The sequence below is a fragment of the Panthera onca genome, chromosome D1, assembly GCF_046562875.1.
Source record: "Panthera onca isolate mPanOnc1 chromosome D1, mPanOnc1 haplotype 2, whole genome shotgun sequence".
NCBI classification, from domain to species: domain Eukaryota; kingdom Metazoa; phylum Chordata; class Mammalia; order Carnivora; family Felidae; genus Panthera; species Panthera onca.
In genome coordinates, this window is record NC_138348.1 from 27,845,984 (window position 1) to 27,863,792 (window position 17,809).

General features: G+C 35.6%; 1 protein-coding gene across 6 annotated transcripts in view; it reads right to left on the reverse strand.

Moving 5' to 3' along the window:
• Positions 1-17,809, reverse strand: part of HIPK3 (homeodomain interacting protein kinase 3) — a 91,001-nt gene that overhangs the window by 8,630 nt on the left and 64,562 nt on the right. For 4 of the 6 annotated variants that reach the window (XM_078433364.2, XM_078433360.2, XM_078433362.2 and 1 more), the window contains exons 3-10: positions 15,564-15,687; positions 8,567-8,686; positions 7,851-7,937; positions 7,165-7,349; positions 5,336-5,495; positions 4,823-4,946; positions 456-577; positions 75-202 (exon numbers count right to left, since the gene is read on the reverse strand). In XM_078433364.2, the coding sequence (XP_078289490.1) occupies positions 75-202; positions 456-577; positions 4,823-4,946; positions 5,336-5,495; positions 7,165-7,349; positions 7,851-7,937; positions 8,567-8,686; positions 15,564-15,687 (1,050 nt within the window). The remainder of the gene's footprint in view (positions 1-74; positions 203-455; positions 578-4,822; positions 4,947-5,335; positions 5,496-7,164; positions 7,350-7,850; positions 7,938-8,566; positions 8,687-15,563; positions 15,688-17,809) is intronic. The other 2 variants (XM_078433365.2, XM_078433363.2) reach the window with 1 other exon arrangement.

Below are 17,809 nucleotides of genomic sequence, written 5' to 3' on the forward strand. Positions count from 1 at the left end.
AAAAATTGAATCCCTCCTATACCCAGATCTATTTTACAAACTTCACACAAAAAGTATTTTTGTTTTTAACTTACCCCCAGTCTCCAAGCCTCTGTGAGCCAGCCATACCCTCAGAAGTTAACGCAGTAGTAGCCGGAGCCATGGGTGTTACCTGCTGCCAGGCAGGTACCAGCATCTGCTGTGTTCTACCTGACCACGTCTGCTGTGCCACGCACAAAAGAAAAGCTAGTGAGTTACAAGTAATTCGTCATTACTACATCTTAGAATCAAAAGTATATTAAGGCAACAATTATTAATAATTATGTAAAAGCCAGTAACTAAAAAAGATCAAATTCCCATCCGGATCATCTTTTCTGTTTCTCAACAGCACGGGCTGATATGTTACAAGTGGATCACTGCCCTTCTTGAGTATAAGGAGGACAGCACACATGCAAAAATAATAAATTATTACCGACCTGAGAAAGAACTCCTGGTCGGATCTGTAGTGGCTGTACAGCTGGGGCCTGAGTTACAAGTGGAACCGTATTATCTACTCTTATTGAATAACTAGTGGGTTTACCATGTGTTGCAGGAATACCTGTGAAAGAGGAAGAAAAAAAAAAAAACAGTTCTCAAATCAAAAACGATTTCTCTTAACTTACAAAACTCTTTGAAATTCAAAGACTTACTAAAATTCTGATTAGGTTTATAAAATCATCCCCTACATAAAATATTCATAACACTAACAAAACCATCTTTTAGGAAAGTGAGGTACTTTCTATCTACGTTGTGGTACATCATTCCAGAAACTGACATAAAGCTACTCCTTCTACTGTTTTAAAATGCATACCACCAAGGTGCATCATTTACTTTTCTTGAAACTTCCCATTCCTTTTAAAGTTTGCTTATTATAGCTTTATTTCCTTTTCAAATAGTTCTGCCACTATGATAAAGGACATGGAAAGGTGAATCGAACTCAACATCCAGATCCTCTAGCAGGTAAACATTCATCTTTTCATACAAACTTAGCTCTGCCAAGTATTCTCTTCTTTAAAACCTGTAATAGGATCTCACACTTTTAGCACCAAAGGGGGAATGTATCACAACTTCACACTTCAAAGGCCATGATGGTTTACACGATTCAAGAAAATTCACGGAAGACACACTCATTCCAAGGTCCAAAGGAAAAAGCAAAAATAACCTTTCAGACCTAATACGATGATAGTGCTAAGCTTTGACCAATATGGCTTCATCTACTAGTAGCTGCTGGAACTCCAGGACAAACATCTTCCACTTTGCTTACCCACTAGGACAAGTAGAAAGCAAGATCACCAGCCACGTTAATCCTGTTAATGTTAATGTTTCTGTGTCATATATTGCAAAAGGACCATGCAGATAGATACTGTCTTATATTAAACTTTGAGACAGTGAAGTAGTATCACCCCAACTGAAAACTTTCACTAACAAGATTTTAGGGACATCCCCCAAGCTCAGAAAGCTCAGTTACAAGAATAAATTCAGTGCTTGATTAATTCCAGCCTCTTGCAGCAGTTATTTTCAGTATAGGCTGGTGGAAAAAGCAGCCATCTTAGGTAAGAGAAAAATACTACAATTGTTTTCTTTTACTATTGAAAAATAACCCCATAATTTTATTGTGCAAATACACTGTAAGTGTTAATCCTGTTAATTTTGTTGTGCTTATTTTTCTTCACAGAGGCTTTTACCCTCCTCCCAGGGTGTTCTATCTCCTGAAATCCACTGAAAAGGCTAGGTAGGGATGAAGTTTAACAAAGATCTACAGATTTTTTTTTTTTTTTAACTGACCTTCTTAGCCCTTCCAAAAAGCATGTCTTGATCGGCAAATTCTCCAAGAAATGGAATCTAAGCGCACCCAGGCAGTGTAGATGTATGGCAGCAAGACAGTCTCATCAGAGAAAAAAGCAGAATTCACTTTGACAAGGGGTAAAGGACAGAGCGAATTCTCAAATCCCAACAAAAGTCATGTTGCCCTTAAATTCTCCTCATAATTAATGCCTTATGATGAGAAGAATTCTATTATCTTCTCTCCTCATGAGATCTAACTTATTTTTATCAAATTCAACAGTGATTAAGATCCCAATTTTCTACACAGTTCTTAGGCTAGCTAAAATTTTATCTTTGCTTGATTAGATTTGCTTTCATATCTGCAGAGCAAGGCACGAAAGTTTACAAGATTGTTCTAGTACAACAGGAGAATTTTGTTGGAATGCATTTCATTCTAAAATAGCAGTTTTCATCCAAAGGGGATGAAAAACTAGTTTTTCAGATTGCCAAATAATGTGAAATGCTTGTCGAATACATACTCAAATTTGTTAAACAGAAGCTTGGCTAAGTCTTTGTTAACTTGAAAAAGGTAATAATATTATGGATATAGTACTTCTATATCTATACCTACATATTATATCTATAACATGGAGAATATATGAAATGCATGATGAACCTACTAGACACCACAGCCTCAAAGCAAAAAATGTAAAGTGAAGTAGAAAAGACATAAAATCTATTTAAAAATACAAACTATAATGGTGCCAGAACTACTACCCAACAGCTGCCCAATAACCATTTAAAATGTTTCTTCAAAATGGATTGGTGGCACATTATGAGGGAAAGTGGTAAAAAGACCAATACTGGGATTTTCTACAGAGATACTAAAGTGGATTAGACAAGGAAGCTTTCATTGCTAAGCAGACACTACACTAAGACAAAAAACAATGAAACAACATATTTATAGAGCCTGCCTATCCTGCTACAACTGCACCTGTTACATAAGCTAACAAGTTATTTTGCTCTGTCTTACTGGTAATTCTAATTCAAAAATATTGTGCTTGACATTTAAAGGGTTTATGAGTCTGAGAGTGTCTCCTTTTCTTTGTTATCCTTCTTATGAACCACTCATACAGCTGTTAGCATATGTGTAGAAAGGTCACTAGTCTTTCATCAATCATAAGGCACAAAGAGAAAAGATTTATCGGACCTCATTGAATGTTTTAAAAATGACCCTTAACTGTGTTTAGAAATGTGCCTCACAAGCCTCCTAAATTTTTGCTACAAACAGAAGGTAGGCTCTGAAAAAAAAAAAAAAAAAAAGCTGCTATTCTAAATCTTGATGAAATATGGTTTTGGTACATGGGGGAAAATTATTAGAACTTAAAAATCTATTTGTTAGTATAGACTAAAACTCATCTAAGTGAAAATGCATTTGTGGAGACACAATGTGACACAAATGTCACTTACATGACAACTAATTAAAAAACAAAAAAGCGTCAATCTTCCATGCTCAAGTATTTAGAAGGAAGATGTCTACCTACCACTTACTATCAAATGGTAGTATATGTACGTTGAGATAGACTGACGGCAAATATGGCAAAACGTTAACACTTGTTGAATCTAGGGTAGAAGGCACTGTATTATTCTTTGACTTTTTCTTTAGGTTAGAAATTTTTATAATTAACAATCGAGGAAAAACAAAGAAATAAACACAACAGTGTCTTTAAGAGCACTGACATGATAATATGGGTATTTTACTATCCCCAGCCATGGGTCACTGTCACAGATACTTATAGACCATGTTGGTCCACAATTTCACCTTAAAAATCAACCATCTAAGTAGTTTTTTTATCTGTAGTGCTACAAATCTTTCTCTCGATGAAACCTTATACGAAAACCCAATATACATAAAAGATGAAAATAAAGTTCCCCTGGTAGAACAAAAATGGCTAAAGAGTTGAGATGTTTTCACATCTCTTACTACCAGTCAGTCCAGTCAACAAACATATCTTGGTGCTTTATTAGGCACTGTAGGAGATATTAAAACTTCAGAAACATCATTTAAGTCCTTGAATCAAATAAAAAATTTAAATAACCTTCAGAATCCAGAAATATTAGACCTAGAAGTGACCAGGACCGTATCTACTCAGTCTTTTCCTTTGACTAAGGCTGAAAACAGGTTAAACAGACTCATCTACAATGACAGCAAACAGAACAGGACTCTAGCCCAGGTGTCCTGACTGAGTACCAACTGCTTTCACAGATGCTATACAGTCCTACCACCACGCTTCAAAGAATCATTTAGGGCCTCATTTGTAATTAACCTCTTGCTTTAAGACAGAACTAGATGCCTAGCAAGGACGAAGTGCTATGAAAGGACCTAGAAAGTCACATTTTATTCTGGTTATTCCAGCTGTAACATTTGCTGCTGTTGCCCTCTAAGAACCACTAACAAATTCCCCCGTGTGAGAATTTATGGCCTCTTCAAAGGTATTCTGCCACTCATCTCACCTGAGGTTTTATTCTGCTTTTTATCTAAGGAGCATAATCTAACTGAGCAAAAAACAATCTCTCTCTTTTTTTAAAACCTAAGGTATGGATAAAGAACAAGACTGTAACATTCTTGGATAGAATTCTTTTGACCAAAATTTAATGAACTGAGTTCTCAGTTACTTTAATGTCTAGTAATAACAGACAGATAAAAGGTACTTACCTAAATATCTGGAGCTGTGATAACCAGTAAAGGACAACCCATAGCTTTCCAAGCCCATTAATTTCTACTAAGGTATTTTATCATGCAACTCTACAGGAAATATAATTATCAGATGACCCATTCTGTCAGTGATGATTACAGTGGAGCTCCAGTCACGAAAGAAGTGTCACTGGTCTAAAGGCTACTGACCAGCCTAAATTAAATTCAAATGTAGCAATGTGGCAAATGTGGCAACAACTATGCAATATATTTTATAAAAATATAATTAAATTTGTTTAAAAATAACATACGCCTAAATTCAAAGTGTAATTTAAATCGGAGTACCTTGAATAGCTGGGGGACAGATAATCAGCGTCTGCTGAAAAGCGTCACCACAACCGAAATGAGCAGTTCCGGCCTGCAGAGGAACTCCATGGTGCCCAACGGAGTGAGCGGACGTGGTTAACGCCTGAAAGGATCAGCACAGGCGGCATTGTACTGAGTAGTCTACATGCACGCTTTACCAATACAATTTGAATGCACTTCTTAAAGTCGTAACTCTGATAAAAATGGGCCCAGAAACTGATTTTACTCAACTCTACTTTTCATGGAGCTGCTGCACAGAAAGGTAGGTAGGGGATATTAAGAGAGTGAAAGGTGAAAGGAAATAAAAGAGTTTAGGTAGACATGTTCTAATCATTGCCCTGAAATGGTAGAGATTTTACAGAATAACCATCGCGAGAACCTCCCCGGCACTGTGACTTCTAATTGCTGACATGAGACTTCTATATACTTCAAAAGCAAAACGAGCAATCATTTAAAAAGGAGTACAAATTGTTAAATATTATAAGTTCTTACCTGATTTCTTAATGTGCCAATTTTAGTAAAATTTGCTGTCAGGTTAGCAGTACTGCCTGAAGCAACTGGTCTTAAAAGTGAAGTTTTATTGTGATTATTTGTGTCACATGAATTTGGGTGGGACTTACAAATATCCATAATATGAAAACAGGACTTTACACTGCAAAAAAAAAAAAACGGGGGGGGGGGGGAAGGTAACTGTAATATTTTAAATGTTATGGGTAGTTTAAAATTTATAAATTATTTCTAAAAGAAAAAATTATCTGACTTGCACTTAATCTGCTTATTTTCAATACTATTTCTACCAGAAAAACCCGCAAAAGATTGAATTTTAAAGCTAGTGGAAATGTATCTTATATCTGCAATATTTTCTAAGACATCAAAGCAACAGTAAGCATTTTTTGACTAGCACAACTATAATTTCATGACCCTTGCTCTAAATAATTTTTCCAAAATTTCTAGATCTCTACATCCCTAAACTATCGATACAAAATATATAGTTATGTTATTTTCAAAGTGCTTATATATGGAAATCATTAGATATTTTCAACTGTTGGGGAGAAAAATAACAATTTTAAGGGGAATCCACAATAACGGATACTGGTTCAACCCTATAAACTTCTTCATTCAGTCATTTTTTTAATGTTTGTTTATTTTTGAGAGAGAGTGCAAGCGCCTCACTAACAGCAGAGTGCCCGATGAGGGGCTCAAACTCACAAGCTGTGAGATCATGACCTCAGCCTAACTTGGGCACTTAACTAAAACCAAGCCACCCAGACACTCTCAGTCATTTTAAAATATAAAAAGTTGTTTTAAGTAGTCATTTACATTATCCCCTGCAGCCTTACAAAGAAGAGGTGTGGGGTTCAAAGAATGCATAAGCTTTACCTAAGGTAACTCTGATAAGACCTTCTCAATGTGAGCATAGGTATATTCTTTTCCATTAACCCATAAAAACCCTTCTTTCCTGGGGCACCCAGGTGGTTCAGTCGGTTAAGCATCTGACTTTGGCTCAGGTCATGATCTCACAGTTTGTGAGTTCGAGCCCCCCATTGGGCTCTGTGCTGACAGCTCGGAGCCTGCTTTGGATTCTGTGTCTCCCTCTCTCTCTCTCTCTGCTCCTCTCCCACTCAGGCTCTGTCTCTCTCTCAGAAATAAATGTTAAAAAAAAAAAAAATTTTTTTTTTAAACCCTCCTTTCCTTCCACAACACAGAGGAGAAGGTGTGGGCAAGGAAAGCAAACGATGTGAAAGGAAATTAAAGATGGAGTCTGTAGGACTCAAAAGAGGGAGGAAAACTGTTAATACTTCCTTTTATTACATATGCCTGGCTATTAAGTTAAGAATGTCATGTAAAAAAATCACAGTCATTTTCAGTATGGTACTTTGGAAAAAGAACATTGGAATGCAACTCAGATTCATATTCCAGTACTGTGCTGCCACTTACTAGTCTATGTGAATTTGGTCGAGTTAGCTTAACCTCTCTTGACTCAGATTATTTACATTTAATAGATATATTGAATCATTTCTCTAAAACACTAATTTTCTAAGACTTAGTATTATTTCTCCATGCCATTTTAACAGACTTTAAATGGGGCACCTGGGTGGCTCAGTCGGTTAAGCGTCTCTTGATTTTGGCTCAGGTCATGATCTCACGGTGGGATCAAGCCCCAATGTGGTCTCCATGCTAACAGCACGGAGTCTGCTTGAGATTCTCTCTCTCCCCCTCTCTCTCTGTGCCTCCCCTACTCATGCTCAATCAATCAATCAATCAATCAATCAATAAATGTACTCTTTCAAAAAAATAATGAAGATTTTAAAATAACATACTGGTTGCTATGAGGGAAATCTAGAAGATGTTTCATATTAACAAAAGAATGGTTCAAAGTCTCAGCTGGAGTAATTCTTAAATCTGCATCAATTAGCAACATTTTCTTCAACAGACTAACAAATTCTCTTCTATCAGCTTTCTCAGCCAAAAGATCACTTCCTTCCAAATCCATCACTGTGTTCACCTACAATATCAAAATTTCAAGTCATCAAATACAAATAAGCCATAAAAGGTAATAGATGTTAAAGTTTCAGTTTTAAAAAAACACAACACAGGAAGGAACAGAGAACTACAACTGTTTTGAAACAAGAACAAATAATTGAGTTTCATAAATTCAGAAAATGTTTCAAAGTACCAAATAGTATTCAAAGTAAAAAAAATTAACGAATATTTTAACAAATATCCATTTCTAACAAATGCAAAGAAAAGAAATTTGTAGAGCTAGGATTTCCCCTTTTGAAGAAAATACTTTCTACTAACGAACAGGATGGAATTAATAATATTTGATAAAGACAAATGCAGTTTAGTTCCTAAAGGGCTGAAACCTTAGAATCAGTTTTGTTTGAAAAGCTTAAAACCAACAGCACTCTATAGTCATTTAGAAGATGATGAACTTGTGGTATCCTTGGCATTCAGGTCTATCATCGTAAGCACAGAAGACGACAAACATGACTGTGGTACTCACATGCACTATATCATCCAGACTGTTGAATATGTACTTTCTGGCTTCTTTAGACTTCATTCCTGTCTCTGCCTCATGCTCTTCTAGTGTCTTATTGGATATATCAAAGAGGGGAAATAATATATTATTATCCACCATTTGGAAATTCTTTATTTCTTTAGTTCTGGCACATTTAGTCTAAAACACTGAATATCCTAAGGCAAGGAATTTTAAAAGAGTAATTATCAAAAATGTGCTTTTTAAAAGCACCAAAAGAAAAATGAGAAGAGCTTGGTTCAGTTAAAAAAAATATATACATATGAAAAAGTAACTGGTTATAAAGTTAATCACTGGGGATTTACTAAGCCCCCAAAAAGCCTAAGAATAAATGAGGCACTTGGGTTATGGAGTAAATGTTGAAATTCAGTCCCTGTCCTATAAAGCTTAATAATGGGAAACTGAGTAGAGAAGATGAAACACACAACACAAAAGTAATTACATACACAAAATTTAAAAAACCATTTAAGATGAGTTAATAATTATGTTGTCAGGTTAGAGAATGAGCTAAGTTACTCAGGGAGGGCTTTTTTCTCCCCCCATTAAAAAGGGAGGGGGTCAAAAATGAAAATTCAGAAGGAGGCCGAAATGCAGTAAAATAGAAATAGGCATGGAGGGTATTATCTACATGAAGCACCTTAGAAAAATTTTTTTCCAAATTTTTTTCTTTTTTAATGAATTACCTTTAATCTCCAACCAGAATGAGAAATATCTGTTTCTCTGCAAAAAAATCTTGTGGATTTCGTGCCCACATTTAACAGCTGTTCTCCTGGTAAACCTTGAGTCTGAGAAATATATCGAATCTGAAATATAATATACAAAACAGAAGAGTTTATTCTTTCATGTAATAGATATTAATTGAACATGTATTCTGTATCAGACACTAAACTAGATGTTAGGTCAAGAATTAAATGATGTAGTCTATGCCCTCAAGAAATGCAGTCTAGTAGGGAGCATACAAGTAAACAATTATAATACAGAGTTGTAAGTACCATAGTAAATACATGCTTATGGAAAGACAGAGAAGGGACACCTAAAATAACCGAAGTCACATAAAGTTCCAAAAGAGGTGATGCTCAAGTTGAGTCTGAAAGGACAAGTAAGCGTTCTTTAGGAAACCTTATTATGATTTATGCTAAGGGTATAATATGAATAAATATGGACAATCAGGAGTAAATACCACATACTCAGATACTGAAGTGCAGAGATTCACTAAGTAGAAAATGACAAGGGGTGAAAGTGAACTAGCAGGCTGAGGGCTTTACCAGTAGGGTAGAAGTTTTATCTGTCCTTTCCCTCTATAAGCCCCAAGTGCCCACAATTTTATCTCTAAATCTGTATCTAAATATTTATCTCTAGCTCTGGAGCTGTAGATCCAACTGCTTATGGAAACTCTCCATCTGGTTGGACTTTAAGCACCTCAAAATGAACATATCCTCAACTCATTTTCCTGTTAATCCTCGTGTATTTCCCAGCAACACCAAACACCCAAATCAGAAATCTGAAATTTATACCGGACACATACCTCTCCATCATCACGGTCCCACATAACTGTCCCTTCTCTCCATCTCCATTTCAAGTCTTCTTCAATTCTGAGTTACACAATTTCACAAGCCTCCTAAGTAGTTTATCTGCCTCCCTAATGATGCCATCCATTCACCCCCAATTCAGTATTCACACTGCTAACAGCCATTTTTGGTAAAACACAAATCTGACTGTTACCCCCTTGTATAAAATTACTTTACCGCCTACAGGATCAATTCCAAACCTCCAATCATAGCATTCAGGCTTTGAGCTTTATCTCTTCCCTGCTCTTTACATGGTCCTTTAAAGCAGCAGCCCATCTAGCACCACACTAAATTTTGCATGGGCTGTTTCTCCTTCCTAAACTGCTAACTCCTACTTAACAATGTCCCTGTGCCCCTCCCCACCCAACTTCACCAAGTCCCACAACAACAAACTTTAGTACCGTTCCTTCTTCAAGACCCAGTTCAAGAACTTCTCCTCTATACAGCTTTACCTAACCTTCTCAAACAAAGATAATTCCTTTCCTCTGTGTTCCCATCAACCTAAAACAGAGCCATTTTAATACATTTATAATACTGTAATACAATTATTTTTTTACACGTCTGTTTTCCCTATTAGACTGTCGAGTCTCTAGACAACAGAGATAAGTTATCCATATTTGTATCCTCAATTTTACCTGAAATGACAACTAAAATATCCACCTTACAAATCCGTTTCATTTCATTTGAAGTGTGGTGCCTTCTCTCACCCCACATCCCCAGAGTGGCTGACTTCCTTGTTTTATGAAAACCAAAAGTGAAAAGTACTAAGGGTCCAGTACCTAGATGTTACATCAGAGTCTTTCAGATGGTGGGAAAGGCGTTCCACAATTCAACAAACATACACAGAGCATTTACTATGTGTCAAATGCTAAAGATATGCAGATGAGTAAAACATGGTGCCAACCTTCAAAAGCATAAAGTTCAGTAAAATAGATAAATGTTTAAGCACGTAATCTGCAATTAAGCTAGGAAGTGCCATTATGAAGAAGAAAATAAAGTGTTAAAAGAACACAGAATAGGGCAATTGAAATAGCACTGAAAAAAAAAATGGCAAGTGATCTTGTGAGTTTATTTTTGGTCATAATGCCTGCTCTGTCTTCTGGGGGGAGAAAAAAAACCCTGTTCCATCTATAACTCCTAATACATGAAAAGACTCAGCCTTTGCCTCCTCTGTCCCCAGTGAATGAAGGGTGAAAACCTGACTCAGAAGTGATTCATTCATAAATTCATGTTGTGAACTCAACTAGAAATAAGCTAATAAGCAAATTAGACTTACAATGTCAGGAATGTGAACTAAGAAATATCAATCACTGTTGAGGAATGAGCTGAATGCACCTGGAGTCTAATGGCCATGTTAACATAACCAAAGTTAATTGTAAGCAGAACTCAGAGTAGCAAACTAAAATCAGAATAGATAAAAATACTTAAAGAGCATCTAATTCACACTTATCCAGTCCCAGAGCGAAGTTCTACTGAAGCGTATTAATTCCATTAAATGTCTCTTTGAATCCAAAAGCACCTCCAACTCTAGACTTCACAAAGTCCAGTCATATTATAGCTCCATTCTTGGATTTTTGTGATAGTCTACACATGAAGAGCCAGCTACTTGAGAAGGTCTCTATGCAACCCAAATAGCCAGATAAAATAGAATTCTTCAAAGATTCCTACTCCCCCTAAACACTCAGGAGATGAAATAGAGAACTTTATTTTTCTTACTCAGGATATGACTTGAAATTACCAAGTAAGATAATTTGAATATAAATTCAGACTTTTAGCTGTTCTGGATGAGATTCTATCTAAACTCCAACAAACATTTTGCAAGAACAATCAACATTTACCAAGTTAATATTGTCTAGCCATCCATAAAATTTATTTAATTCCCTGGAATGTTTTTGATATTTCCCTCGTAAATACAGGTTAAAACCAATACACAGAACAGTAATAAGACAGTATACTGTCGTATTATAATTAAGACAGGAAGGGATTCAAGCACTAATTCACAGGACAGCCTTCTCTAAACACATACACCAAAACGTTGGTGTACAAATGGGAATGAAATGCAGAGATGAGAAAATATGACGTGAGGAATTCTCGACATGGTCAATGCCTAGCTGTAGAGTCCAAAATTCAAAGAGGAAATTGCCTTGGAAAAGCTTTAAGAAATAGATGATAAAGATGATTAAAGAGCTAGAACACAAACCCAATAATGCAGAATTAAAATAATCTATGAATTTTTTCCTGGTGACCCAAATGTGGCTTTTAAGTATATAATAATTATAGGTCTACTGTTAATTCTTTTTCACTTCCTTTGGGAAAAAAACAAAACTGTTATTGCATTAGAAGATTAAATAAAGGTTAGACATTAAGACAAGACCTAAGAGATAAGTTATATTTCATAGAAAGTCTTTATTTTTGTAAATGTTCCATGTGCACTTGAAAAGTATGTATTCTACAATTTGTGTGTAGTTTTGGATGTAGTACTACACGCCTATGTCATTAAATCAACTTATTCATGAGCTCAAATCTTCTGTATACTCTTTTTTTTCTACTTTTGCTCTACCAATTACTAAAAGAAATGTGCTAAAAATTTCTAATTATGACTGTGGGTTTATCTATTTTCTTTTTTGGTTCTGTCAATTTTAGATTAAAGTTATTACTAGATGTATAAAATATAGAACTGCTCTGTGTTCGTGCGGAATTGAATTTTCCAAATTCATTGGCTAATATCCCTTCTTTATAAGTAGTACTGATGGATTTGTAATAGAAGAACACTTCTGGTAGTAAAAGCAATGCTATTAATAAAAGCAAACACTAAAAAGAGTATCTTGTACTCTCATACATTCTGAGAGATAAACATTTATACAAAATGTCGTCGTAGAACAAAATGATAAACTAAGCTCTTGGCTCCATCACTAAAACTCAGTCTGGAGACAGAATGCCAGTGGAGGTTGATGGATTTGAGAAACTAACATAAAGACCATGAAAATCCTCTTCAAGTGACAGCAGAGAGACAGTTGGGAAGGTGAAAGTGGACGTCTGGAAGTGGAAAGTCTGGAAGAGGGCTGGTGCCAGGGATTGAGCACAGACAGGTGCAGGGTTTGGTTGGGTCCTTTTAACTCTCTCCCCTACTGTAATGATCCTTATGGAAAGTATCATTATCCACAAGGTAGTGTAGACGTGGTCCACTGCTAGCAGGAAAGATTCTGGATTCTGATTGCCTGTGTTGGATTCTTGGGCAAGTTATTTAACTTCCCCACACCTTGGTTTCTTCATCTGTAAAACAGAGGCAATAGTAGAATGTACCTCACAGGGTTATTGTGAGCATCAAGTGAGTTAATGAAAGTCTAAGAACAGTTTCTGGCATATAAAAGAGCTCAGTAAGTATTAATTAGTAATATTACTATTACCCACTGCACTGCCACTGTAGGCAAAAAAAAATGAGTTAAAAAATAAAATAACAATAACACCCCAATTGTGTGCCCAAGTACATAAGGGCAGCAGATGACTGGAACAAGGAACAGGTAATGGACAAAGGCATACCCTACTGATGGCCTCTTCACATCCTAATTGATGATCTTAATCTAGGAAGCTGGGGAAAATCTACGAAATCAAACCGCATTAATAAGTAGACTAAAGTAAAATACAACCCCTAGAAATACTTAGGTGAACATTTTAATGGATGCATAAAAGCATTTGAGGGGCACATGGGTGGCTCAGTCAGTTGAGCGTCCAACTCTGAATTTCGGCTCAAGTCATGATCCCAGGGTCATGGGATTAAGCCCCAGGTAGGGCTCCATGCTGAGCGCTGAGCTTGCTTAAGATTCTCTTTCTCCCTCTGCCCCTGTCCCCCGCTTGCACTCTGAATGAATGAATAAAAATAGCATAGCATAGCATAGCATAGCATAGCACAGCACAGAATAGAATAGGCATTGAAAGTCCAAACCAATTTAGGATAAAAGAAAAAACTTAGAAAATTGGGAATAGAGGGAGCTCTATTTGACATCTGACCTTTATCAAAACCTATACAGCATACATCATATTTGGAAATATGTGTAAAGTCTAAGACTGAAACCAAACAAGAATGCTCACATCATCGATCCTATTCCCTTGCGTTATTGGAAAATAACCCGCGTTATTGGGAAAGTTATTGGAAAATAACTTTTAAAACATCAAATTGATAATATGCAACTACTGATGCTATATGCTAATTATTTTTTAAATTATTATACCCTTTTGGAATTAAAGTAATATACATCCTGAAAGTACTGCTAATCTGAATCAGATTAACACCTGTTCTCTGTTTTAAAAGATATCTATTATGAAATTTAGAAAAACTGAGGTTTGATCAAGGCTTTGTTTTAAAGTACCACTGTGACTTTTAACAAGTCATTTCATTTTTCTGGACCTCAATTATCCTCTTTAAAAAACAGGAAAGAGTATAACTAGAAAATCTGTAGGGTCCTTCTCAGTACTAACAACAGGTGTCCAAGACTAGAACTGTAAAAATCCCAATCCAAAGTACAGCAGCAAATCTATCTGAAGTTGCCACAAGATGGTGTTCTGCTCCATAATACCATACATGTCATAACTTGTAACCCACAAAACCAGAAGTATACTTCTAGCATGTGACTGGTACCCTTGGTCCTTCAACAGCTAAGAGATTATTGGATTCTGCAACTAGATCACCAACTCGTTCAAAACTAGCCACAGTCTAGCCATCTGCATCAAAGTTAGTGGCTGGGTAAAAAGCTGAAGGAAGCCAAGATGTATGTATGGAAAAGGTTACAGAAACTACCTTCTAAGAGGAATGCTGAACACAAAGGGAGAAAAGCAGAGAATATAGGAAGCCCAGCCTAAAAGAGGAGACTTATGGGTAGAAAGTCTATGGAAGAAGAAATTAAAGTTAATGATAACATCTGATCTCATAATTACTATTAAATGATTTGTAGAATCACTTCAGCAACACTGAAGTCACCAAATTTACAACCTCTCAGACCCTTTTTGATATAGAAAGCTAAGCCCTGAAAGTCAGAAATAAGGCACATTTCATTGTTACAATTAGATTATGTGTGCATTGAAATGTTCTATTTTTTCATTAAAAGTTAAACACTATATTGTTTAAATAAAAATTATATTTATCCACTACAAACCAATTGAAGACAAAACTGATATAATCACTTCGTTAGTTTTGACTAATGTTTTCCACTAAAATATGACTTGAGTATATGTATCTATTAACAAGGTTGAAGCTATGAAACTTTTTCAAAAAATACTGATTAAGATTATAATTACTCCAAAAATAACCTCGGTATTAAAAACAAAAACAAAAAAATAAAACAGCAAACAATATGATCTAATAGCTTAGAGAAGCTAATGAACATAACTGAAACTATCATGAAAAGTGTTTCATGAAATAATTTGCTGGATTCTACTGAGAATCATTTATTTATTTTTTTTTAATTTATTTTTTAATGTTTATTATTTGAGAAAGAGACAGAGAGCAAGCAGGGGAGGGGCAGAAAGAGAGGGAGACACAAAATCAGAAGCAGGCTCCAGGCTCTGAGCTGCCAGCACAGAGCCTGATGGAGAATGATTTAAATAATGTTAAACAGATTTTCAGCACCGTTCAAAAACAACTTAAAATACTAAAGAGGGTTCAAGTGACTGAAGTACTTAAGTCCAATAATGGTTGTTGATTTAAGACCAATAGTTATGAGGCCTTTTATTCCTTGGAAGTGGCTGACATTTCATCCACCATCAAAGTTGTCACCCAAGCATAGCTCTATTATTTAAATGGATACAGTCCAGCCCTTTATAGGTCTGTAGCATAAAAATGATACAAAAAATTCTCCCAAGTGTTTTTTGCAGAACTGTTTTGGGACCTGTGGATTGTAACTTTATGAAAGCTTACTTCAATTGTTATAAAAGTTTTTAAACAACCAAATACAGTTTTGAGATCTTGAATTTAAATTCCCTAAGGTCTCAGATTTTGTTATTTTATTTTAAAAAGATTTTGACAGGTATTATATACTTGGGAAATGCATTCATATAAGTCTACTATTTTTCTTTACATTCTATAAATTCTACCTCGATGATCATGAAGTTTTGTTACCTGATCATACTCCAAGGCTCCTGGGTAGAGTGGCCATCCAAGGAATAATTCTGCAATCACACATCCCAATGACCACATGTCTATGGCTTCACAAAATGGCAACCCCAATATAATCTCTGGAGCTCTGAAATCGAAAGAAAAAAAAAAGAGTGATTTCCCTCTAAAATTATCTTAATTCATCTGACATTCTAAGAAAAGTTAATAAATGACAGAGAAGTCACCTTCTATTTATAGTAACTTCACTTTTCAGAACTCTTTGAAGCCTAGCCATTAAGCTTAAAAAGGTACAATGAATACAACCATTGCTAGGATAAAAATCTCTATACTTAGTCTCATAGAGAATTTTATTAACATATTAAAAAGGGGGAAAAAAGCACAGATCTTGACTTTGCAACTGTAACAAATTAGAAATAATACACTAGAAAGAGAACTGGAAAACTATGAAATACATACACTGTGACATCAACAGAATTGAAAACCAGACACTGAAAGATAAGAGCAAAACAAAACAACCCCAAAGGCTAAAAGTGGATCTAGTCCTAGATATTACTTCAGAACACAATAATAAATATTCACAAAACCAGGACCATTAGTCATCCAAATGGGACAAGACCAAGTAAAATTTTAAGAGGCAGAAAATAAAGGACATCGGAACAGGTATAAAGTATTTTATCAGTTGACAAGCTCTGATAACTTGGAAAATGTATTCCATGAAAAATATCATGCCCAGATAAATATGTGCTACTTCACATGCCCTGCCATGATAAAATTAACATTCTGAGAGGCTTCACATACAGCTATGTAATTCCCAAGTAAGCCATACAATCATGGCTACCCTGAACAGTCTCAAACTTACAGAGAAGTTATAAGAACATTACAATGAGTGGGTTTTTTTCCTGAACCACTTGAGAGTAATTTGCTAAATAACTCTATACTTTGCATTTCCTACAAACAAGGATATTCTCCCACATAACCACAATACAATCATCAAAATCAGGAAATGCACACTGGTACATCTCTACTATCTAAGCCCCATACCCCAAGTTTGGTCAATTATACTAATAATGAATGTCCTTTATGGTAAAAGGATCCAATTCCGAACCATGCACTGCATTTAGTTGTAGTATCTCTTTTTTAGAATAATTTGGGTCTTTCCTTCATTTGTATGACCTTGGCATAAGATATTACAGGTCAGTTATTTGTAGAATGTCTCTCAGTGCAGGGTTGCCTGGTGTTTCCTCATAATTAGATCCAGGTTATACATCTTTGGGAAGAGTATTAGAGAAGTGATGTTTTTTTTTTTCTCATTATGTGCCATCAGGTGACATACAATTTTGATTTGTTCTAGTACTAATAATGTTCACTTTGTTCCTCCTTTTCCCTTTGTAATTAAATATTTTGCAGGATTTCAGTTTGGGACTGTATATATAATCCTTTTCTTATCAAATTTTCAATTTACTCATTTATTTGCCTATGTGAGCCTAAATTAATGGAACCCTATTTTATCCAGTGCGTTATAATCCATTACTACAGTTATCTATTTTGATACTCTAAATTTCCCAGACTTAACCAGTCAGAACTCTGTCAATGAGCTATGGGTCCTCATTAGTGCCAGGATGGCACTGTTCCCAGGTCCTCTCAGTATACATATTATATACAGTTAGACAAGATAAGTTAGACAAAATATACAGTTAAGCAAAATAAGGCTTCTGCTAATTTCTTTAACTGATACTGCTGTCATTATCTCCTAAGCCAGTGGTTCTCCATCTTGGCTGTACATTATAATCACTTGGTCCTGGCCACACTCCATACCAATTAAATCAGAAACTTGAGGAGAGGAGGGGTGGGGAGTGGGAGAGACTTAGGAATCAGTATTTTTTTAAAGCTCCCAGGTGATTCCAATACATGGCCAAAGTTGAGAACCAAAGCCCCAGGCTCAAGTAGTTAGACCAATGGGAAGACCGTTCCATCTTCTCTCTACAGCTCTTCTGATCACAGTAAGTTCTAGGGATAAGCAAGCTGTTTTCTCCATTGATTTAGAATCTGTCCAGTGACTCTTCCGCTCCTGGACATCTCTGCTGTAATTAATACTTAAGGTTCAACAGACTCTTAATCCACAAGCATTTATTAAAAACCATACCATAAAAGATCTTTAGAACATAGTTATAAAATACTTTCATTCTTTTGACAAAATGCTTAGTCAGTAAGGGTTTGTGTAGATGCATACATGTGAATTATATTCAGAT